Genomic DNA, 20142 nt, shown 5'->3' with positions numbered 1-20142 from the left:
AGAATGGGCCTATTATTGAGAAAACGATGAAAAATAATAGGGAAGTCCTGCGTCAAACTGTATAGCAGCTTGTGGCGAAGAGCCAAAGCATGGAGTATCTGCATACACCACACCTCCCAGGCTCAGATTCGGCCTTAGCCTTAAGGTATAGTCCTCATAATCAAACGTAGTGTGGTTTTAATTTTCAATTCAATTGGTGTATCAGAACAGTTTCAGCTACAGTATCAGCCAAGTATGTTGTTCACTTTAGCTGTCAGTCGCGGAGCTACGTCCTTATTAGTACCGTGAAGGCCGGAGTTCCTCAGTTGTGGACGATGGATGATTTAACATAGATCGTGAAGTGATCGATCAATCCAAGCTCATAGTCATGCCAAAGGACCATGTCTTAGTCCGGGGTGGGGAGTTTTCAGGCTACTGGGTTGAACATACTGTTTGCATCATGGTAGAACGAGGGGTTCATCTATATCCATATGGGTATATATATATATTTGTGTATGTTTATGTGATGCTCAGGAATTGTTTATTTTGATTATTGAAGTACTTAACTTTGATCCGGAGTATACTTGATAGATAAGCTTTTTGTCGAGTCATGAGCTGTCAGCAGATGTCAGGTGAGGGGAAAGTGACTTCTATTCTTATCACCCACACGACTAATTGAACAGTCACTGGGCATCAATCCATTGTGATGGAGTTAACGCTACGGATTACGTACCACAGCTCGGCCAAGTGGGCAGCCATTGCGTCTCATCGTGACGACATGCCATTCATCGGCATCACCACTTCCCTTCTTACCATTCATCCCGTCTAGGTTCCCGGTCTACGCTCAACGCCTGGTAAGTTTCACTACGATCCCCTTCTTTCCCCGTGACCCCCCCCCCCCCGGCTGTCTGATCGCCCGGCTTACCGTGTAACCAACTCAACGGACTCGTTCTGATAGATTAATCTCCTCCCAGTCGTCATCCGACCCCCCCATTGAACAACAGGGATATTTGCTCCGTGTGCTCCCCGGGATCGACTCCAACAAATGAGAGCCGATCTTGAGACCGCCCGCATCAAATCACTGCCGGACGATGGATTCTACATAGCGGATTTCATCTCGGAGGATGAAGAGGAGTTTCTCCTCCGAAAGGTGAGTGAGTTACCGTGGCTTTACTGTGCAGTGGCCTAAGTTCATTCAGGCCCTGTGGGGATGTTGGGCGCTCATGGACCCCCGGCTATAGATAACGACTGCGCCGTTACCCCGCTGGACTCATCTAGCTCACCGGCGACTTCAAACCTGGCCTTCGGCCCTGACAAAATCGAACGCGCTCATCTCCTCCCCGTTGCCCTCTTGGCTCGTCTCACCCATCATCACCCCTCGCTTCGACTCCTTGGGTCTTTTCGCGGACGCCCCGCACCATGCCCCGAATCATGTTCTGGTAAATGAATACCGCCCGGGACAGGGCATAATGCCGCATGAAGACGGTGCTGCCTACTACCCGCTCGTAGCTACTGTGAGTCTGGGAGCTCCTATCGTGCTAGATCTGTACGAGAGAAGCGAGGATGGCAAAGGGAGCGGACACGGCCGGCGTCCGGTGTATAGGATTTTGCAGGAAAGGCGCAGCCTGCTCGTTACCACGAAGAGTATCTATACCGACTTTCTGCATGGAATTGCAGAGACCACCAGGGATGAAGGGCTTGGCGCAGAATCCATCTGCAACTGGGATTTGTTGCGGGAGCCAGACAGATATGAGTGCGGCTGGCTGGAGAGGGAGACTAGGATAAGCTTGACTTATCGAGATGTGCTCAAAGTTGCCAGTCTCGGGAATACGATGAAGTTCCTCGGCAGTCGGTGACGCGACGCATCCGGGGCTCATGTCTCAGGCCAATTTCCCCGCTGGTCTCATGCTACATAATTAGTAAACCCAAGGGATCATGTTCGATCTTTCCCGCACAGACTCCTCGCCGAATTTTCGCATATACCAATGCCTAGTATTCGCAGCGGTGACGCCCAAGTTGATAACAACAAATACGAGAGCGGACAACAACGACTTGTTTACGACCTCGCCCTTGGGCGCGCCCAGCAGAGCCAACGAAAGATATATCACACACTCTGCCGTATAATGTGGACATACGATCCTGCGAAAGATGGGATGAGTGGGCAGGGTATATTTCTTCAAAGAGAAGAGGTAATGGTGGCAGTCGTGTTGGACGCCTGATGCAATCAAGAAAAGAGGAATGCAGACAAAGGTGCGGAGAGAGGGTGCTATTGTAACCTTGAGGTCGTCGAGAATCACTTTATGAGACAGCAGGGCTCCTAGATGCAATCAGTGGGGTTCGGTATTTTAGCCTGTCAGTCAGAGTGGTACCTGCTCCTTCGATCCATAAGGCAACGGATACTGCTAGGTAAAATGCAAGGCCTACGAGCCAGTGAACAAACCACATTCTCGAGGCTGAAGGCTTGGCGAAGGCCTTGCACTCATATAGCCGCCTTGCACCCTGAATGAGCATGAGCGCCCAGCACAAGAAGACTTGGTGTATGGACATGGACTGTTGCATATGTTCCGGACTGATTCTCGTTGCAAAGGCCTGGAACACGGCTCCTTGACACAGTAGCTGCGCAGCCCAGAAGACCGAGGCCAAAACGGAGGCAATGTAGAATTGCGTGAAGTAGCTGTGAGGGACTGTCAAGGCGGCAGCGTAGTCAAGAGCGCGGGCGGCTGGGGAGGAGTCCGAGGACGCCGGGGGCGAGGACTGCGAGTCGACCGTCGAAGTTGTACGAGCGCCATAAGGAATGAAGCGTGAATGAAGCGAATCTGGCAGGACGCTGACGGAGAGTATCTAGTTGGGATATTCTGGGTTTAGTTGATGCAGGGTCACTTTGCAACGTCGTCCGCCTCGAATTTGGGATGGCAACATATCGGTGCATACCGTGCAGGATGCCAAAAGGAAAAGGGCTCGAAGGGCGTCGATGGCGTCAATGTGCGTGGAGGAAAGAGCTGTATCCACCAGGCTGAAGGGGAGCTCCATTGCGACCGGAGTCCGCCGCCAATGCGGAGTAGGACTTTTGCAGCGGAGGGAGAAGAAGGGGGGGAGAAGAGAACAGCTAATGGTCACCAGTTCCGCCGGCTCCTAAATTTGGTGACAAGAGTCTAGACAACAGGAGAGAAGCTGGAGAAGATGCGCGAGAGAGGCAAAGAGAGCAAGCTGCGCCCCGGGCCGGACGGTATCATGGCACCGGAGGAGGCTCTGGTAATATTACGGTTACAAAGGGTATAGGCTGTCATGATGATGCGACACGTTCAAAAAGCTCGAGATGTGGAGAACAGAAAAACCACCGAAACCACTCCACAGCCAAGGGGATGAGCGAGATGAGCAGTCATAAATCATAAACAGGCGCTCCCCATCCGAGTAGGAATCGGCGTGTGTTTGATCCACCAGGGTCTCGTGAGAAGGAAGCAGCTTGCGAGCTAGACCCGAGACTAAAGCGGCCTCTCATCTCCTGCAATAAACAATCCCTCCCAAATAACCGGGACTTCGGAGGTCCGGAGGGGGGAAGGGAAGAAGGGAGAAGGCGGAGGAGGACTTGGAGGAGCTTCAGTTTTCCTCTCCTCCGTCCGGTGTGTTGTTGTGTATGCGTGTGTACTACCCCAGCATACTCGGTATTTAGAATAGGGATTGCTTTGGATCAATCCAACATTCCGGATCACCAGACACTTGACTCTTTCTCTCCTTTACCACAACAACACCAACCCCCCCTTTTTGTCCCAAAAGACTCGGTCGATCCATGGACGGGGAGTGAGATAGTAAAAAGTCACCCATGCAACGCCAACCAGAAGGTCGCCCACCATCATTACCACCACAACAGCTACTAGACTACTAACATAACAGCAACAGCAACAGCAACAGCAACAGCAGCAACAGCAGCAACAAGAGGAAGGGGGGGCAAAGTGGGGCGATAAGCTGAGAGCAACCTTTGCGATGACTGGTCTCAGCCGAGGGAGAAGAAGGAGATCTGCTGTTGCCCAGTGGGTCGCGCACTTTTTTTGCAGAACCCTTCTAGTCTGAAAACAGCAAGTACCGGGTCGCTCGGCCATCAATAATTGGTCAAACCAGGGGACGAGCTGTGGATGCCTAGCCTGATAGCCTACGCAGCTTCCAAGAGAAATGACCCAATTGCGACGAGGATGGGGGGACTGTCCATCTGCCAATCTGCCACTAAACTGGCACTGACTGCCTTTTGACTGGCTCCCCCCGTCCCGTCACTTTCCTTTTCCTTCTGTGGCCCCTTCCCCTCCCTCCTCCCTCCCTCCTCTCCTCCGTTCCAGAGCCCGAGTTTCAGACGCAGAGTGAGTGAGTGACCTGACCAAAAAAAGTAAAAAAGTGGGCGCTATGCAGCCAGCTCCGGCCGGTGAAAGAGTGAAAACCGAAAGGAAAATAAAAAAAAAAGAAATGATTAGGGATAATCAGTTAGATCTTTTTTCCGCCACATCTTCCCTCGAAAGAGTCAACTGGTCTTGACCGCCCCTCCCCGCCCGCTTTTGGGCCTTCTCGCAGGATACTAACTAACTAGAAACTGTGTACTAATCATTTGAGTTTCTGGATCTGGGTCGCGCGAGTCGACGGATTCGACCCTCAGGCAGAACAAGCCAGCAAGGTCAGCAAGGCCAGCAGGCAAAGAGCAGGCTTTCCCCCGGTCGGGTCGCTTCAAGTCGCGGCTGCAGCTGGACTTGTCCGTCGGGGTGGGATTGGATGGATGGCGACTGGCGTCCCCCCCGCTGTACGTAAGGATCAAGGAAGGTAAGTCAAGTCTGGTCAGCAGTAGCTGAACTGGACTGGTCTCCATCCATTCCATCTTTCTAAGGTGTCATAGTTGCAACTAGTACCTGGTTATAGGGTAGATACATCCCGTCTGCGTCTGTATTTTCAGCTTGCGGAAACGGCAATGTTGTAATAATCGACGTTAACCGGCCCTCTACGGGAGTACTGCTCCCTGACTCTGCCTATCACTTACCGTTTCATGATGTTGGAACAAACGTAAGTCCTTCACTTGGCGGGTCACGAATTGTCACATCCCCAGCTATCTATTGATCGATTTATCAATTTAATCCACACTTTCCATAGGCCACAGTAGCAGCATGAAGCAGCAACAGCATGAACAGCAGGCGACCCCTCAATTTCGCGAAATGATTTCAATACCCTGATTTTCTGTACCGTACTTGGTCAGACTGGGGGACTGACTATCCATGACTAACCAACTAGCGAAAGGCATTCGCTCCGCTGGTGGCCAAATGGCAAGGCCCCCCCGGTGGTAAGTTTCCCGGGGCGAATACTATGACCACAATGACCACTATGACCATGACGACTCGAACGATGAACTAATTAACGATCGATTGATTTCTTCTGCTTGCTTGCTGCTGCTGCTGGCTGCGGCGGCGGATGACTCCTAGCAATCATCATTCATCCCTCGGGGTCTTTTCCACCCCAGTGCGTGATTAGTCCAGTAACTACGGGAGCACTAAGTGACTACTACTATTATTACTGTTATCATCATTATTATGATTATGCTGTCAAGCTGTTGTTATTGTTGTTGTCTAACTGTCACTGCCGCTGCTGCTGCTGCCGTTGTTGTCATTTAATCCCATATTATTTTCTTATTCGTATTCTTATTTCTTTAAGTTTTTCTTTCTTTCAAGTCACAATTATTTCCATAACAATTTCTGATTATTTCGAATCCTTTTTTTATTTTACCCTTTTTCCTCTGTTGCTAGTTCGCCCTCCGGATCCTCCAGAAATCTTCACTAACCACCCACTAAGACCCAACTAACTTCACGGACGGCGAACTACTCCTACCGCCCTGGTCCTGCTACCAACTTCCACTACGGGACCGCCATTACCTGGTAATTTCGCCCATCCCAGTGCCCGTCGGCCGTTTCAACTTCTCCCATCTTCTTTCATCTTTTTCTTTCTTTCCACTATTTCTGTCCTCTCGACTTTAACTTCTTTCCCACCCCCCTTCAACTCTCCATCCAAACCCTCCGCTTAGTTCCTTGACTCTTATTTTCTTCCCCTCTTCTTCCTCCCCTCCCTCCCCCTCCTCCTTCATTTGGTCCGATTAATTACCTCTTCTATTCCTCTTACACCTCCCGACCGAATTCCCTACTACTTGCTATCCTGTCGCTACTTTCTCTCTTGACTTCACCACCCACCTTTACACCCTCCTCTGTCCCCTCTCGCCACTCTTCAATCCGCCTCTTCACCCTTCTCTCGCTCTCGCTCACTACCGCCCTGACCTTTCCTCTCGTCCGGTGAAAGGAATAAGCTGTCACTACTTATCTACGTCTAGCGTGGTCGAGCACCAGCTTCCGCGCGCAACTGCTGGTGTATCTGACCACGGGTCTTCAAGTCCGCCACGGCCCCCGAAAATGACGAGCAGAACCCCCAGAAATCGAGTGCTACCGCTATGAGTGATGTTGAGGCTGTCTCCTCCCTGCCAGCTTCCCTGGATGCCGGACAAAGCGCTTTTGCTGTCAAGGTGAACCACCAGTCTACCTTGGGTCACCCGCCTTCCAAGAGGACCACTCCCCCGGTTGCTCAGGAAGTGGATGCTCCCGCTAAAGAGGTAGATCCTGCTGTCGGGGACGGCGATGGGCCACCGAGCCCCAAGGCTGACTCGGAGGCAGAAACCATAATCCAATCGGGCCGTGAATCTCTGTCGCCTGAGAAGAGACGGAAGTTCATAAAACATGAACCGAAACGACGTGATGATGCAAATGACCATGCTGATGCCGCTGAGAGCGATCTTCCTCCTAATGATTTGCAAGTGAGAAAGCGGAAGTCGGCGGACGATGATGATGATGTGCCCAGTGAACGCGACCGTCCGGTGCGCCCGGCTAGCCCTCAGCGGAGGGCTGGCTCGCCACCTGCCCCCATAGTCAAGATAGAGAAGACCGAGGAACCCCAGACGGTCCCCAGTCGAGTCGAATCGTCCCATCCGATCACATCCGCACCCAGAACATCAAGGAAGCGCAGCTTCAGCGAGAGTGTCGACGGGGAGGCGGATGCTCGTCGAAATGCACGTCAACATCACTCGGCAGCCCCCCGCGACCGGGAGCGACGAGATTTGAACGGGATTTCTCTACCTCGCCCGACACCGAACGATCGATCCGTCTCACCAGTTCGTTCTCACAAGCGGACAGCATCCGGCCCTCAGCTCAGCAGCGATCTGCAACGAAAGAGGAAGGCACCTACCCCGCTCATCTCTGGGGTGCCAAGGCAGAGTTCCGAAGACAGACAGTCCGTCTCCTCATCTACTAGCGGGTCTCCATTGCCCAGTGCCTATGTACGGAAGGTTGCATCTGTGGATGGTGCGTCGGCGTCTCCCGCAAGGCCTATGGGGCACAAGAAACAGCGCGACCAAAATGGCCGGACGCGACTTGCACGTGCCTGTGCCGCCCAGGAGTTGGAAGTAGCCATGGCTCGACATGCTGAACGACCAGAGGATCTCAATGTGGCCGACAATGCGGGCAATACGCCACTACAAATCGCCGCTCTGGAAGGTTGTGCGTCCATTGTTAAGTTTTTGCTGGACGCTGGCTGTGAGGTAGAGACCAGGAATATCGACAGGGATACGCCGTTGATAGATGCTGTCGAAAACGGGCATCTTGATGTCGTCAAGCTTTTGCTTCAGGCCGGTGCAAATCCCCGCGCAGTCAATGCTGAAGGCGATGAGCCCAGTGATTTGATCCCCTCAGACTCGGAGGACTACGACGAGATCCGGCGTGTTATCGAGGAAGCAAAGGCGAACCCACGCCCGAGTCGTCGCTCAGAAGAGCAAACTGGTTCTGGGAATAGGGAAACATCTTCCCGTCGGGTTGCGATTAATAGTCCACGTGAATCGCCACCGGTCAGTGGACAGCGAAGTCCGCCTTATGCTGGTATCACGAGCAAGCGGAAAAGTGTCAGGAGCGAGGCTACTCGGAATGACCTGCTGTGGACCAAGGCTACACCAGAGAATTTACAAGCATTCGCTGCCAAGGGCGATATCGCTGGAGTTGCCAACATTCTCAATGTCGGGCAAAGAGCGGATCCTGAGTCTATGATCGCCGCAGCCAAGGGTGGTCACGATGAAGTGCTATCCCTATTACTTGGCATGGGCGATGCGGATCCTGATCCTGATCCCGTATCGGGCGCCTCTCAAAAGCCGGGATACAACACCCCTATGTTGGCAGCGATTGGCCGAGGCAACCTTCCCGTCATCAAACTGCTCCTTGCTCAACCAAGTTTCAATCCGACTCGTCGTCTGCACAAGGACCGTACCTACTTCGAATTGTCTCGGGAGCGCAATCCTGATAACTGGGAGGAAGAATATGATCTTCTGCGTGATGCATACGACGACTATATCCGGACGAAGAAGCAGCGCAAAGCCGAATTCTCATCACCACGGCGAGTGCGTGATAGGGAGAAGGAAGGCAAGCGAACCGGTCGCAGAGAATTACCGTCTCCGGGAGGTCGGCCTAGGAAAGCAATGGCGAGCCCTGGCCGCCGGGATTCGTCCAAGGATACAATTTCGAAGGAGCGCAGGAGGGAAGCTATGACTCATGGAAAGGAAAAGTCCAGCGTATCTCGCCCGAAGGTTGCCCATGTTGGAGCCGGTGACCAGGACGCGTCGCGTTCGGAGCCGGCTCGGTTCAAGGGATCTTCTGCGAGGGACGGTGAATCTACTCGTGGCGATGAGGCGCCCAAGAGGAGACGGCTAATTGCTGGACGGCCCCCAGACCGTGAAAGGAGAGTTCCTAGTGTACCTCCATCCGAGTCCATGTCGGGGAGAGACGAGAATACCAAGACGCGCCCCGATCCTTCCGAACCCGCCACTTCCAGACCTGGACCGCCGCATTTGAAACGCGGACGCAGCAGTGTTAGTCCCGATAGACCTCGATCTCGTGATACCGATGCCGAACGGCACTCGCGCGATATTCAAAAGAAAAAACGACGTGTGTTGTCGGAGGACGGCACACCTAACATTACCAACGGAGGTGTGAAGAAGAGCCATCCAACCTCGGAAGATCTCAAGACTCCTGCCCGTCACAAGGATGATACTCAGGCCACAGAGCCTAAACGGGAACGATCGAGGGAGCCCGACATCCCGTCTAGGGCAGCAGAGAAGAACCTTGTGAAGGAGGAGCAGGAGAAACTTGAGACTCAAGGGTTAGAAGATATTCCCATGGAGGAATCAACAAGCGCCGCGGAGGCTGAAGCTAAAGCCAAAGCCGAAGCCAAAGCTAAGGCTGAAGTTAAGGCTAAGGCTGAGGCCAAAGCCAAGGCTGAAGCCGAAGCCGAAGCTCAAGCTCAAGCTCAAGCCCAAGCCGAAGCTGAAGCCGAAGCGCGTCGGCAGCAAGAAGCCCGAAAAGCTGCAGAGCGACAGGCAGAGGAAGAACGCTTAGCGGCAGAGGCGGAGAAGGCTCGAGTAGAAGAGGAAGAACGGGTGGCGCGGGAGGCTCGTATTGCTCAGGAGAAGGCTGCAGAGGAAGAGCGCAAGCGGAACGAGGCGGAGCAACGGCGGATTAAGCAAGCCGAGGACGAGCGCCAGAGGCGCCTCGAACAGGAAAGGCAGCGCCTTGCTAAACTGCGCAGGGAGCAGGAAGAGCAGGAACAACGCCGGCGAGACGCCCTCCCCAGTCGACTCAGAGCTGCAGCAAACCTCGTGGGCTCGAATGATCCACTGGCGAAGAGTCATGCATGGCTCAAGAAATTCATGCCAGTGGTGACAGCTGAGACGAAACAGCTTGATCCGTCCTGCGGACCGGCGGTGGCTGAGGAAAGATGGGTTCCGAATTACCTCGTCGCACCATTACTGGCGACGAATGATCTTCAGCTATCTCAATACGCGACATGGGAGAAGCGCAATGCGACACCTACGCAGCGCATGAACTTGTGGCGTGTCACACGAAGGATGCTGGTTCAAGCGGAAGAGACGGAGTTTCTTAGCTCGTCCTTCGAACAGATCATGCAGAAAGACTGCGAAGCACGACCCAAATACTTCGAGATGGAACATGTATTTTGGGTTAAGGTATGTTGAGCCTGACAAACCAATTGCTTGAGCACCCGCTGACTTATCTAGCTGTCTGATTTCATGGATCTCGTTCCCCACATACCGCACCTTCATGGGTTGGACATACATTTTCTGAAGATGCATATTGATCAGGAACCTAAGCCGCAGCCAGTGCTTGAGCTGCCGCAGGCTAATGGACATATATCTGGGACGCCGATTGAGGAGGCGCCCGGACTTTTGGGAGGAAATGGGTTGACTAACGGCTATGGACACAGCCGGCCTAGTACATACGTCTAATTGTTTGTGCTTCAGCGTTCTTTTAGCTTGACGCTAGCCTGTACAGGTGAAATCTTTGATGTATGACTATGATACCTGATGTGAGATGTTGGATAAACCAGTCTGATACTGTAGTGATATTCGTAGCGATACTCGTAGTATATGGAAAAAAAAGGTCGCTGAGTAGTAGCACCGCAGTAAACATGCACATCACGTGACATACAACTTTAACCTTATCGCATCGCACGTGACCATGACTAATGCGTAGGGCACACATTTAGCGAGAAAGTAGCCCAAAATTGCGCGCACCACTCGCCCAGCACCACCACCTACTAGTCTATACAAGAACAAACACCTCGACTCTTTGAGGATAATCCGACATCTCGTCATACAACACAACTTTCAAAATGGTGCGCCCACCCCCTCCCTTCCTCTCCCCTCAATATACACAACAACACCACCACGAACAATATACTAACAATGGATATTAAATGAATACAGTCGGACGGAGAAGAGACCCAATCCAACCCCGTTGTCGCCGCCGATGAGGTCGAGGTTTCGGCCGACGCTGGCGCCGGTGGCCAGATGTCCGTCCTGGATGCCCTGAAGGGAGTTCTCCGTATCTCTCTCATCCACGACGGACTTGCCCGTGGTCTGCGCGAGGCCGCTAAGGCCCTGGACCGTCGTCAGGCTCACATGTGTGTCCTGAACGAGGGCTGCGAGGAGGAGGCCTACAAGAAGCTTGTTGTGGCTCTTTGCTCCGAGCACAAGATCCCCCTCATCAAGGTCCCCGATGGAAAGATGCTTGGCGAGTGGGTTGGTCTTTGTAAGTACCCTTTGGTTCCTTTGAAGATTTGACCCTTGCGGGGGTCGTGTGGGTGATGTATTTTGCTAATTGGGGTTTGTGGTATAGGCCAGCTCGACCGTGAGGGTAACGCCCGCAAGGTCGTCAACTGCTCTTGCGTCGTCGTTAAGGACTGGGGTGAGGAGTCCCAGGAGCGCTCTGTCCTCCTTAACTACTTCCAGACTGAGCAGTAAATTGCTCGTTTTTCCATGAAGTCTGAGTTGTGGTAGGGGTTTCACCTTTTTTTTTTTTTACCCCTGGGTGGTATGGTTCGGTCGGTGGTGGGGTCCGCGGGGGTTTTGTATGTGGTCGGCGGTGAGGGATATCTTTGGGGAGGGACGGGGTTTGTGAATTCGGTTTTACGGGCTACGGATCTCTCTTGAGTGTGCGTGCTGCTACTGCTGCGCGTGTCTCTTGCTACCTGCATATTACCCACCTGTTGTATCTAGCTACGATTTGGGTGTCTCTTTATGATGACGTGGATCAAACAATTGACGGATCATGGTACTCTAATGTTTCTTCTTTCCCTTAGGGGGTTGGTGGTAGGAGCGCGTAGATTCACAATGTGTAGAGTGATGTAATGTAATTGGGGTAATATTTGCACAATTTGACAATGAATGCTGATACTGGTATAAGAACACCCGGCTATGCAAACATTGTCCCGTCCAACGCCATGATAAAGCAAAGCCCAAGATTAGCAGTTTACATATGATACGAATATAACAGACAGCTGTGCCGTAGGCTGTTGTTCAAAGGTTAGCGGAACCCGTATGAGGGACGCACCATTTTCTTCGACTCTGGCTTCAATGACAGCTGCTGGTATGGCGAGCTGCCCGGATCGTAATATAACCCTTCAATATTGCCACTTTGCCGGTTCAGTGAGATATAGTAGAATCCCGAAATCGTCAGTCCTTGTCGGGAGTCGGTGGGTGTGATGAAACAGCGTTCTAAGGCTCTTATATTAGTTTTATCTTGAAGACTCTCTCTTAATCGAAACTCACCCTTCCATCTCATCAGTATCCACTGCTTGGATAACTGCTCCGTTACCCACTTCCGACTAACGAGTTTCCGCGTCATTTCCTCATCGCTCAAGTTCTTGAATGGCTGCAGCTCCCGCCAATATGTACTGTCAATCTCCGCATCTGCCTTGAAGTTCTTCGTTTCGAGCGTGTGTTTGTTAAAATCAATAATCTCCCCCTCTAGATATGTGACGATATGTGCATCATGCGCCGGGGTCGTTTTGTCCGGTATGTTGTATGCTTCCATGGTACCCGACAGCGTCATATCGTCCGGGTTGATACTATGTATGGTGACCTTTACCGGCCAGTTCTCGTCCTTACCGCCTCCGAGGTGGTATATATTATTAGCCAGGTACCGTCGTCCTGTTGTGGTATATACACTGATGCGACTGTTGTCACTCCCATTGACAATCATCGGGTCCTGGGATGCGGACGGGCTGAGCCCTCGTTGTGCAAAAAGCGAGCTCGCACTGCTGGCAGCCCGCTGCGACCCCGAAAAGACCATACCGGGACGAAGCCATGAACTGTCTGGCGGCGGCGCTATCGAACTGATGTCGAGGATAAAGTCATCCTCGTTCCCGTTGAGGAAATCAGTATGAACAAAACCCCCTGCCGCCGCTGAGGTGAGGCTTTCCTCAAACGAGGTAGAGTACCGCAGGCGATCCAGATATAGGATGGTCTCCTTCAGCCGTGGGTTTGGAGGGTTGTCCATATGTAACTGTCGATGAGCGCTTATCCGAGCGCGTAGGTCATTGTGAGTCAGAAATCGTTGCGACTCGCCCCGGGCACTGGGAAGGAAGCGATATGCTCGTGAGGCTGATGGAGGACCTGGTCGCTCTCGACTTTCATCTGACTCCTGGGAAGCTCGTTCCCGCTCTAACAAATATTCGTGAAGCGCCCGCGCGCGCGTCCGCGAACCCCGCTGTTGGCGTCGCACTGACTGTAGGAAAGCCTCTGTTGTCGAGAGGGCTGGATCGCTTTGGCGAATGAGACTGCTATCGGAAGGTTCGTCTGGCAAAGCTGGAGGACTTCGACCGGCGGCATCCCGGCGCGCGTGGCGACGAGCAGCTGCGTAGCGATCGGAGAATCGGCCGAACCATGAGATCGTGTTACTTTCGTGAAGCGGCTCGTAGCCTACATCATCGTCGTCATCATCAGAGGCCGGAGCCCAGCCGTACACCGAGCGTGAATTCGACATCTGACCTTCGTAGTTGGGGAGATTAGTCGGGTTGGGGTTGCCGGAAGTGTCGCGTTGACGGCGCACGATAGGGATGCGGCGGTTGATTTCGATGCGCAAGTGAGACGGGTCGTCCAGCTCCATAGGCTCTAGATCAAGGTCGGACGCGGTCTGTTGTCGACGTCGGCGCTGGCGACTGAGTGAAGAGGTCGAGTCTGGTGGGGAGCGCACACGAGATCGGAGAAAGCTCACGTTATCATCATGAGCGTCATCGGACACGGCTGCGGGGAGCGAAGGAACAGGCAAGGAGAGCGCGGTCAAAGGCCGAAAAGAAGAAGCGGAAGACGACAGAGCGGGGGGATCCTGTGATGAAGGAGAGAAAGTTAGAGTGGAAGCTCATCTGTCGATAGCATCAACTGAGTAAGGCAAGGCAACGTCACAACATCGGCTTGGTACTTCAATCCCACGGTCGTGCGCAAAGTCAAAGTGGCGACCGTCCCGAGGTATGGGATACGCAGGAACAATCAACATGCACGGAGGGCCAAAGCAAGTAGTGAAAACTTACAGATGGCGAGTTGACGGGGGGCATGATCTGAGTGAAAGAAATGGGTGTAGATCGAGTGGCGGCGGAGAGGCAGTCCGCCAGGGAGGAAGATGGGCAATACAAGAGCGCATCCACCAGGAGTCGGTCCAAGGAGAAAGAAAATCCCCGATAAATAGCAGCTCAAGACAGAGAGCGGGGGCGAGTGAACATAAATTCCCGACCGTTGGAAGGGTGCAAGAGACGAGCGGCGATGCCGAAGCAGCAGAAAGTGAGGAACAAGTGAGGTTTTGACTTGCAGGAAGTTCGATTCCAAAGCAAATCCAAAAGCCGCCGGTCACTGGATTGCCTAATCGGGCACCCCTCGCCGACTTCTCGTTTTGCTACTTCTTTGGCTTTACTTTCTCACAATGTTTATGCCAACTTCATGCCTTCATTATACTTGCTGACTTGCTTCCATGTCTACATTTTTGTCCCTGAACTCATCGCCATTCCTCGTATACAACGGGATTCATCCCTTCAATCCCCTGAAGCTGGGACCTGTGCCTGGACAGATCCCCGGATGTGCCCCATAGTGATACTCCACTAAAGCATCTAGATAATTACAACACCCACGGAGGCTACTCACTTTATCTCCAACTGAGAAAAGTCCTGCACGGTCATATCATCCATCTTCGCAAAACATGCAAGGGATTCTCATTCGACTCCACTAATGAGTACTTCACGCCCCGAAATCATGTGGACTAATGCAGGATGACAGCGTCCGTCTATAAGCCGAGTCCACTATGGCTTTAACGGTGCGTTTCAAGCCAAAGCCAATCTCTTCTCATTCCTGGGCATTCTGCATGGTCTGGCCTTGGTCGATCGGATGCCGTGTCGCCAAGTTGCACCATTGCGAGACCCATCTATCCATACCCTTCGTGATGGAGCCAAGTTGTCGGTAATTCGGCCTGGTAGACGGAGCAACTCCGATTCCTCTTCACGATCATAAATAGTACTTATTGTCATTGTGTCTTCTACGTGATGTACCTGCCAGTCCACCAGGCGATTGATCCATCATCAACCAGCAAACATAGACCCTCGCCAGCATCATGGTCAAGATCAAGTCTATCGAGTACTTCCGCGTCCCTCCCCGCTGGCTCTTCGTTAAGATCGTCGACGAAGATGGCCAATGCGGTTGGGGCGAAAGTACTTTAGAAGGCCATACCGAGGCCGTCGAAGGCACATTGAATGCACTATGCAAGAGATTTCAAGGCTACGAAGCAGAGTACATATCCACCAACCCTGTTGGGCAAGCCATGCAGCTAACCTCGAGTGACCAGTGACATTGAGCACATATGGCAAATGGCCTGGCGTCTGGGTTTCTACCGCGGGGGCCCGGTTTTCATGTCCGCCATTTCAGGAATTGACATCGCACTCTGGGATCTGAAGGGCCGTCGACTTGGCGTCCCCATCTACCAGCTCCTCGGAGGCAAAGTCCGGAACAAACTGTCCGTCTATGCATGGATTGGAGGAGACCGGCCCTCCGATGTCGAAGCGGCCGGGAAAGCTCGTCTCGCGCAGGGCTTCAAAGCCATCAAGATGAATGCCACTGAGGACATCAACTGGCTCGATTCCCCTCGTGCGTTGGACTCCTCCGTTGAACGACTGAAAGCCGTCAAAGCTCTCGGCTTAGACGCAGCCCTCGACTTCCACGGCCGCCTTCACAAACCAATGGCCAAACAGCTCGCCAAAGCCCTGGAGCCGCACCGCCCTCTTTTCCTGGAGGAGCCGCTCCTCTCTGAACACCCCGAAGCGATCAAGCAGCTATCAGATCAAGTTTCTTGCCCTATTGCCCTTGGCGAGCGTCTCTACAGTCGCTGGGACGTTAAACGCTTCCTGGAAGACGCGAGCGTCGACATTCTCCAACCTGATATCGCTCACTGCGGAGGCATCTCCGAGCTACGACGCATAGCGTCCATGGCGGAAACGTACGATGTTGCGATTGCCCCGCATTGCCCCCTGGGGTCCATTGCTTTGGCGGCATGTATGCAGGTGGACTTGGCGACCCCTAACTTTGTCATTCAAGAGATGAGCCTGGGAATGCACTATAATACGGAAGCGGGCGAATATGATATCACTAGCTATGTCAAGGATCCCAGTGTGTTCACCGTTAAGGATGGATACGTGGATGCTTTGACGGCACCGGGATTGGGGATTGAAGTGAACGAGGAGCTGGTCAGGCAGTTGGCGGTCAATTCTGAACCTTGGCCGCCTAAGGAATTCTTTGGACCTGATGGAGGGATCCGGGAGTGGTAGTTTGCTCAAAATCCTTTAGCGTATCTAGCATAGCGTGAATGGACGGTATTGACATATACAACAACATGATGAAACGGGCTATGCAGTGCTTCCTCTATCTAATAAATCTATGTACTCTTCATCGAGATAAATTTCTCAATGTTCTAAAATCAGTATCGCCATTAGAAGAAAAGTCCCGCATAACACATGCCGCAAAATCATCATTAGGCCTTCCTTGCCGCATTGCACTCATCCGCCCGCTTAATGCAGTCGTTGATCATATTCCAGAACGCATCCAGATCCACACCACGAGGAATGCAAACCGCATTGGGGTTCGCCTCAACCACAGACCGACCCAGCGAGCCCACCAGCGCAATATCAGTGCCATGAAGTCCGTCCGTGATGACATTGACGGAGAAGCGCTCTCCGCCGCGGTCGTCGAACTTCAGGACCTGGTCGGGGTGGTTCTTCGCGTAGCCAGGGTTCAGGGTCGACAGAATGACCGCCACAGCAAGGGGATCGTGCAGGGGAGGACCAGTGGAAAGACCGAAGACGGTTTCGTAAGTGTTAGCGAAGAAGATCAAGAGCTCGTACAGCATCTGACGCAGGGTGGTGGGCTGGACGGAGGCATCGTCCACGCCGTGGCGGACGAGGTTCCGGACGCTCTGGTCGGCAAGGACTTGGTGGGTGAGGTCGAGAGTGATCAGGGTGGTCTTGGATGCGACGACTGGGTCGCTGAAGATAGCTTGGGAAGCTTCGGGGTCACACTAATTTTATATGGCGTTAGTGATGGTAGATACAGGAGGTCGGTGGCTTGAGAGAGGGTTGCCTTGTGGGGTAGTAGTAGTATAGGGAACATACGTAGATGTTAAACTCAGCAAGAGGCGTTACGTTGCCAATTCTGTTCTCTTGTCCCTTGAGTCTGCTCATGGGAGCATCGGTGAATCCTTCACCAACACCGCCACCCATGATGGTCAGACCGGCAATGTGCTCCGCAACCTCCGGGAAAGTCGCGAACAAGAGGGCAACGTTGGTCAGGGTGCCGGTTGCAACAACCCATGGTGTGCCCTTGGGGTGCGCCATGAGGGCATCCCGCATGGCCAGAATGGGGTTTTTGTCTGTGATTGGGGCCGTCGAAGCCTTGGGCAGAAGGTCGGTACCGTCCAGACCAGAGTCACCTACATTCCGCAAAAGTTATTCTCAAGGGTTCCTGCTTTGAGGGAAACACAATTATGAGCAATGCTTACCGTGAATGTTGGGCGCATGGAGGGCGGGTCTGCAGAATGGCTTCTTGCTTCCGGGGTACACGGGGATCTCTGGCCGGCCGATGGCCTCTAAGACGCGAGTGGCATTGATGGTGGTGTTCTCCAGTGAAGCATTGCCGTGGATGGTGGTGATACCGAGAAGCTTCAGCGAGGGGTGGTGTGCAGCAAGAAGGATGGCGAAGGCGTCCTATAGAAATGCCAAAGCTCTTCAGTGGTTAACCTTGTATACCATGTGTTGATTTTCTCCTGAGTCATAGGTCATACTCACATCGTGGCCTGAGGACCTGTTAGCGTGGTTATACTTGGATGAAGAAGGAGTACCTACCCGGATCACAGTCCAGCCACAAGGGAATTGGCGTATCCACTGAAGAAGCCATTTTAAAGCCTGATCTAGAGGGAATAAAAGAAAAAGGAGGGGAGGCCGAGATGCCAGCGAAAAGGCGATTGCGGGGATTGCTGGCAGATAAGAAAACCCCGTGCCGATAAGCCTTATCAGCGGACACGGGGCTATGTCAGCCCTAAGCCCTACCTTCCTGATACGGAAGGGACAGAGCGTCATCCCTCCAAGTCCGTCGCAGTTGCCGCGGCCTGCTGCTCTTGCTTCTCCTACCTGATGGCATTCTCATCCGGAGCGCCTTTCTCTCCGACGACTTGGTTCTTGTCTCTGTCCTGTACATACTCGTTATCATATCGGTCTACTCTTTTCGCTCCCGTTCTGCCTGCTTTCCTGCGATGAGATGACCAGCGACCCTCTCCGCCCGGGCCTCCATCCGCTGTCGCATCTCAAAGCTGGTCCAACCACCTCCAGCTCGAAGTCGACTGCTGTGCCCTCATCTCCGACCCTGCAGTCTTTTTCCCAAGCTCCGACGCGCCCGCAACCAGTCAAATATGCTAGTCGAGAGGATCCGGTTAATGCGACGAGCGACAAGGCGACGATTGCTCTAATTCGACGCATCCTATGTCCCCAAGCTGGTAACCATGGGGGTGCCACTACTCCTCAACCTCCGGAAGATCTGCTGCCTCCCCTAACGAGCTCAAATGAGGTAGATCGTCAGCTTTATGCGCTTATTGCTATCATCGTCAAAGAGTTTGTGTTCACCTGGTACTCAAAGATCACTTCGGATCAGGTGATCGTGAGCGAACTCCTTCAGGTCATTGCGCACTGCACCCGCGCTCTTGAGCAGAGGTTGCGCGAAATCGATGTTGCGCAGCTGTTTCTTGATGAGATTCCTGCTCTCGTTGAGAGGCACGTTACATGTAAGACCTTGCGTCCTGTTAAACGTCCACTAAGGGTTGCATGAGTGCATGAGCTGACCGCGCCCTCGGTCGTCCATAGCATATAGACTAGCAAAGCAGCAATCAGAACAATCTTCGATATCTCCTCCGCTCCGCGAGATTTATCATGCTCTAAATCCGCATCCAGGCCTCTCACCGATCCCCGACCCATCAGATGCTCAAGCTGTTGCGCAGCAAAGAGAAAACGAATCAATTTATCGACAACTATTGGTCCACGGCATGTTAGCGGTGCTACTCCCCACGGAGGACCTGGAAAATGCTTCTTTGCGAACTCTGCTCGGTGACATCTTGGCAGATCTTGTGCTGGGCAATGCAGTGGCCGGGAAAATCAGCGAAGGATGGTTCTTGTGGGACAGTATCACGAAGGTGGTCGACAGGGTAGGGCGCAACGAACAGGAGGAGGATGTAGCGACTGCAACCCTGGGTCAACGATCCCGACTTCACAAGTACGGTCTCCTCTCTCAAGAAGCGTTCACGGAAGGTCATTCGTCGTCCCACGTCCAAGTGCCAGTTCCCGACTGGATCTGGCAAGCGCTACAATATGCCTACATGATCTACGTGACTTTACGTTTCATTGTGATCGGCCTGTTTCGCGTTGCATCCGCACCTCCGGTTACTGCGTCCCTGACACCATGCCCTCCAACCAGCAACGCGGACGGACCCCCCTCGTGCGCAACCTCCAAGAAGCGCCCGGTGCTGGACTACCGGTTGTATGGCATGGTCTCGCAAGTGATGGATGTGCCGCAGCGGATGCCTTGGCTGTGTGGAATGCTCGCACTGATCCAGTATCTGATCCTGGCCGGTCCAGGTAGATTGGGTGATACGGATAGTGTTCTTGATAGGTGAGTCGCACATCCCGATTTGAAATTTCTCAAACCCTCCCCCCCTCCATCATCACTCGCAAGCAATCTCCTACAGGCCACCGATGGCCGTTGGATTCAGATGGGTGTTTCGAAGCGCCAGACGGCGCGACCCTAAGGGGCATGTGGTGTCCCTACTGTGGAGAAGCGGTACGGTTGGATCTCCGAACCATGATCTACACATGTGTTTGCGAGAGTGACGGTCAGAGAGACCGCTGGTGCGGTGGTTGAGAAGCAAGCCATTGGAGTAAAGACGGCGGGCCAGCAGGAGCATGCAGGTGGGATGCGCATTGCGCGCATGCTGCAACGATCACTTGATCGCCTGGTGGATGGCTGCCCCCGCCCGCGCTCGTCTTCTCGACTCTCATTCGTCTAGCCCCTGGCCGTCCTGTCATTACCAACTGTGACCGGCGCGTATTGTTTTATTACCAGACGTGTACCGTCCGTTACGTGACACCGGCCTCTCGTCTGGCTTGCCAGTTCTGCAGACATCAATTTCCAGTTGATTAAATTGCTTGCTGGCTAGCATTTTGGGCGGGCGGGCGGGCTGGCTGGCT

The 20142-nt window shown here is 53.1% G+C and overlaps 8 protein-coding genes across 8 annotated transcripts; 4 read left to right on the top strand and 4 right to left on the bottom strand.

Moving 5' to 3' along the window:
• The first annotated feature begins 756 nt into the window (after window positions 1–756).
• On the top strand, window positions 757–2056 carry BDQ94DRAFT_118687 (uncharacterized protein). Its single transcript, XM_026763718.1, has 3 exons — window positions 757–833; window positions 938–1129; window positions 1221–2056. The coding sequence occupies exons 2-3, from the start codon at window positions 1025–1027 to the stop codon at window positions 1833–1835; spliced, it is 720 nt and encodes a 239-aa protein (XP_026620235.1). The 5' UTR covers window positions 757–833; window positions 938–1024; the 3' UTR covers window positions 1836–2056.
• On the bottom strand, window positions 1866–3130 carry BDQ94DRAFT_118695 (putative 3-oxo-5-alpha-steroid 4-dehydrogenase). Its single transcript, XM_026763719.1, has 3 exons — window positions 2911–3130; window positions 2349–2820; window positions 1866–2296 (listed from the first exon to the last, which is right to left on the bottom strand). The coding sequence occupies exons 1-3, from the start codon at window positions 3007–3009 to the stop codon at window positions 1896–1898; spliced, it is 972 nt and encodes a 323-aa protein (XP_026620234.1). The 5' UTR covers window positions 3010–3130; the 3' UTR covers window positions 1866–1895.
• A 19-nt stretch (window positions 3131–3149) lies between these two features.
• BDQ94DRAFT_154313 (uncharacterized protein) lies at window positions 3150–3947 on the bottom strand. Its single transcript, XM_026768279.1, has 2 exons — window positions 3877–3947; window positions 3150–3818 (listed from the first exon to the last, which is right to left on the bottom strand). Exon 2 carries the CDS (start codon window positions 3799–3801, stop codon window positions 3646–3648), a length of 156 nt encoding a protein of 51 aa, XP_026620233.1. The 5' UTR covers window positions 3802–3818; window positions 3877–3947; the 3' UTR covers window positions 3150–3645.
• A 2495-nt stretch (window positions 3948–6442) lies between these two features.
• BDQ94DRAFT_185101 (putative histone deacetylase complex subunit (Hos4)) lies at window positions 6443–11684 on the top strand (the record flags this gene model as incomplete). The annotated part of the gene is made up of 4 exons (XM_026774794.1): window positions 6443–10048; window positions 10100–10321; window positions 10808–11132; window positions 11220–11684. The coding sequence occupies 4 exons, from the start codon at window positions 6443–6445 to the stop codon at window positions 11342–11344; spliced, it is 4278 nt and encodes a 1425-aa protein (XP_026620232.1). The 3' UTR covers window positions 11345–11684.
• BDQ94DRAFT_154308 (vacuolar import and degradation protein-domain-containing protein) lies at window positions 11475–14157 on the bottom strand. The gene is made up of 3 exons (XM_026768278.1): window positions 13912–14157; window positions 12152–13709; window positions 11475–12097 (listed from the first exon to the last, which is right to left on the bottom strand). Exons 1-3 carry the CDS (start codon window positions 13933–13935, stop codon window positions 11907–11909), a joined length of 1773 nt encoding a protein of 590 aa, XP_026620231.1. The 5' UTR covers window positions 13936–14157; the 3' UTR covers window positions 11475–11906.
• Window positions 14158–14978: 821 nt separating this feature from the next.
• On the top strand, window positions 14979–16286 carry BDQ94DRAFT_185099 (enolase C-terminal domain-like protein; the record flags this gene model as incomplete). Its single annotated transcript, XM_026774793.1, has 2 exons — window positions 14979–15154; window positions 15210–16286. 2 exons carry the CDS (start codon window positions 14979–14981, stop codon window positions 16183–16185), a joined length of 1152 nt encoding a protein of 383 aa, XP_026620230.1. The 3' UTR covers window positions 16186–16286.
• Window positions 15706–17880, bottom strand: BDQ94DRAFT_154306 (uridine-cytidine N-ribohydrolase). Its single transcript, XM_026768277.1, has 5 exons — window positions 17755–17880; window positions 17698–17705; window positions 17412–17616; window positions 17026–17342; window positions 15706–16931 (listed from the first exon to the last, which is right to left on the bottom strand). The coding sequence occupies exons 1-5, from the start codon at window positions 17804–17806 to the stop codon at window positions 16389–16391; spliced, it is 1125 nt and encodes a 374-aa protein (XP_026620229.1). The 5' UTR covers window positions 17807–17880; the 3' UTR covers window positions 15706–16388.
• Window positions 17881–18166: 286 nt separating this feature from the next.
• On the top strand, window positions 18167–19635 carry BDQ94DRAFT_185097 (PXA domain-containing protein; the record flags this gene model as incomplete). Its single annotated transcript, XM_026774792.1, has 2 exons — window positions 18167–18686; window positions 18766–19635. The coding sequence occupies 2 exons, from the start codon at window positions 18167–18169 to the stop codon at window positions 19569–19571; spliced, it is 1326 nt and encodes a 441-aa protein (XP_026620228.1). The 3' UTR covers window positions 19572–19635.
• Window positions 19636–20142: the final 507 nt, after the last annotated feature.

The sequence above is a fragment of the Aspergillus welwitschiae genome (genome assembly GCF_003344945.1).
Source record: "Aspergillus welwitschiae strain CBS 139.54b unplaced genomic scaffold BDQ94scaffold_65, whole genome shotgun sequence".
NCBI lineage: Eukaryota > Fungi > Ascomycota > Eurotiomycetes > Eurotiales > Aspergillaceae > Aspergillus > Aspergillus welwitschiae.
The sequence above is the reverse complement of the archived record's forward strand: the minus strand, read 5'-3'. Positions and strand labels throughout refer to the sequence as shown.

What these genes read in the sequence shown, in the direction of transcription:
- BDQ94DRAFT_118687 (XM_026763718.1), top strand. Translation starts at nt 1,025, where the DNA reads ATGAGAGCCGATCTTGAGACCGCCCGCATCAAATCACTGCCGGACGAT. An exon ending in AGGAGTTTCTCCTCCGAAAG is followed by an intron (nt 1,130 to 1,220) that starts GTGAGTGAGTTA and finishes CCCCGGCTATAG; the next exon opens with ATAACGACTGCGCCGTTACC.
- BDQ94DRAFT_118695 (XM_026763719.1), bottom strand. Translation starts at nt 3,009, where the DNA reads ATGGAGCTCCCCTTCAGCCTGGTGGATACAGCTCTTTCCTCCACGCAC. An exon ending in TCCTTTTGGCATCCTGCACG is followed by an intron (nt 2,821 to 2,910) that starts GTATGCACCGAT and finishes TATCCCAACTAG; the next exon opens with ATACTCTCCGTCAGCGTCCT. An exon ending in CTTATGGATCGAAGGAGCAG is followed by an intron (nt 2,297 to 2,348) that starts GTACCACTCTGA and finishes GATTGCATCTAG; the next exon opens with GAGCCCTGCTGTCTCATAAA.
- BDQ94DRAFT_154313 (XM_026768279.1), bottom strand. Translation starts at nt 3,801, where the DNA reads ATGGGTGACTTTTTACTATCTCACTCCCCGTCCATGGATCGACCGAGT.
- BDQ94DRAFT_154308 (XM_026768278.1), bottom strand. Translation starts at nt 13,935, where the DNA reads ATGCCCCCCGTCAACTCGCCATCT. An exon ending in CCCCCGTCAACTCGCCATCT is followed by an intron (nt 13,710 to 13,911) that starts GTAAGTTTTCAC and finishes CCTTCATCACAG; the next exon opens with GATCCCCCCGCTCTGTCGTC. An exon ending in GATACTGATGAGATGGAAGG is followed by an intron (nt 12,098 to 12,151) that starts GTGAGTTTCGAT and finishes TAAGAGCCTTAG; the next exon opens with AACGCTGTTTCATCACACCC.
- BDQ94DRAFT_154306 (XM_026768277.1), bottom strand. Translation starts at nt 17,806, where the DNA reads ATGGCTTCTTCAGTGGATACGCCAATTCCCTTGTGGCTGGACTGTGAT. An exon ending in CCATGCGCCCAACATTCACG is followed by an intron (nt 17,343 to 17,411) that starts GTAAGCATTGCT and finishes TGCGGAATGTAG; the next exon opens with GTGACTCTGGTCTGGACGGT. An exon ending in TTGCTGAGTTTAACATCTAC is followed by an intron (nt 16,932 to 17,025) that starts GTATGTTCCCTA and finishes ATATAAAATTAG; the next exon opens with TGTGACCCCGAAGCTTCCCA.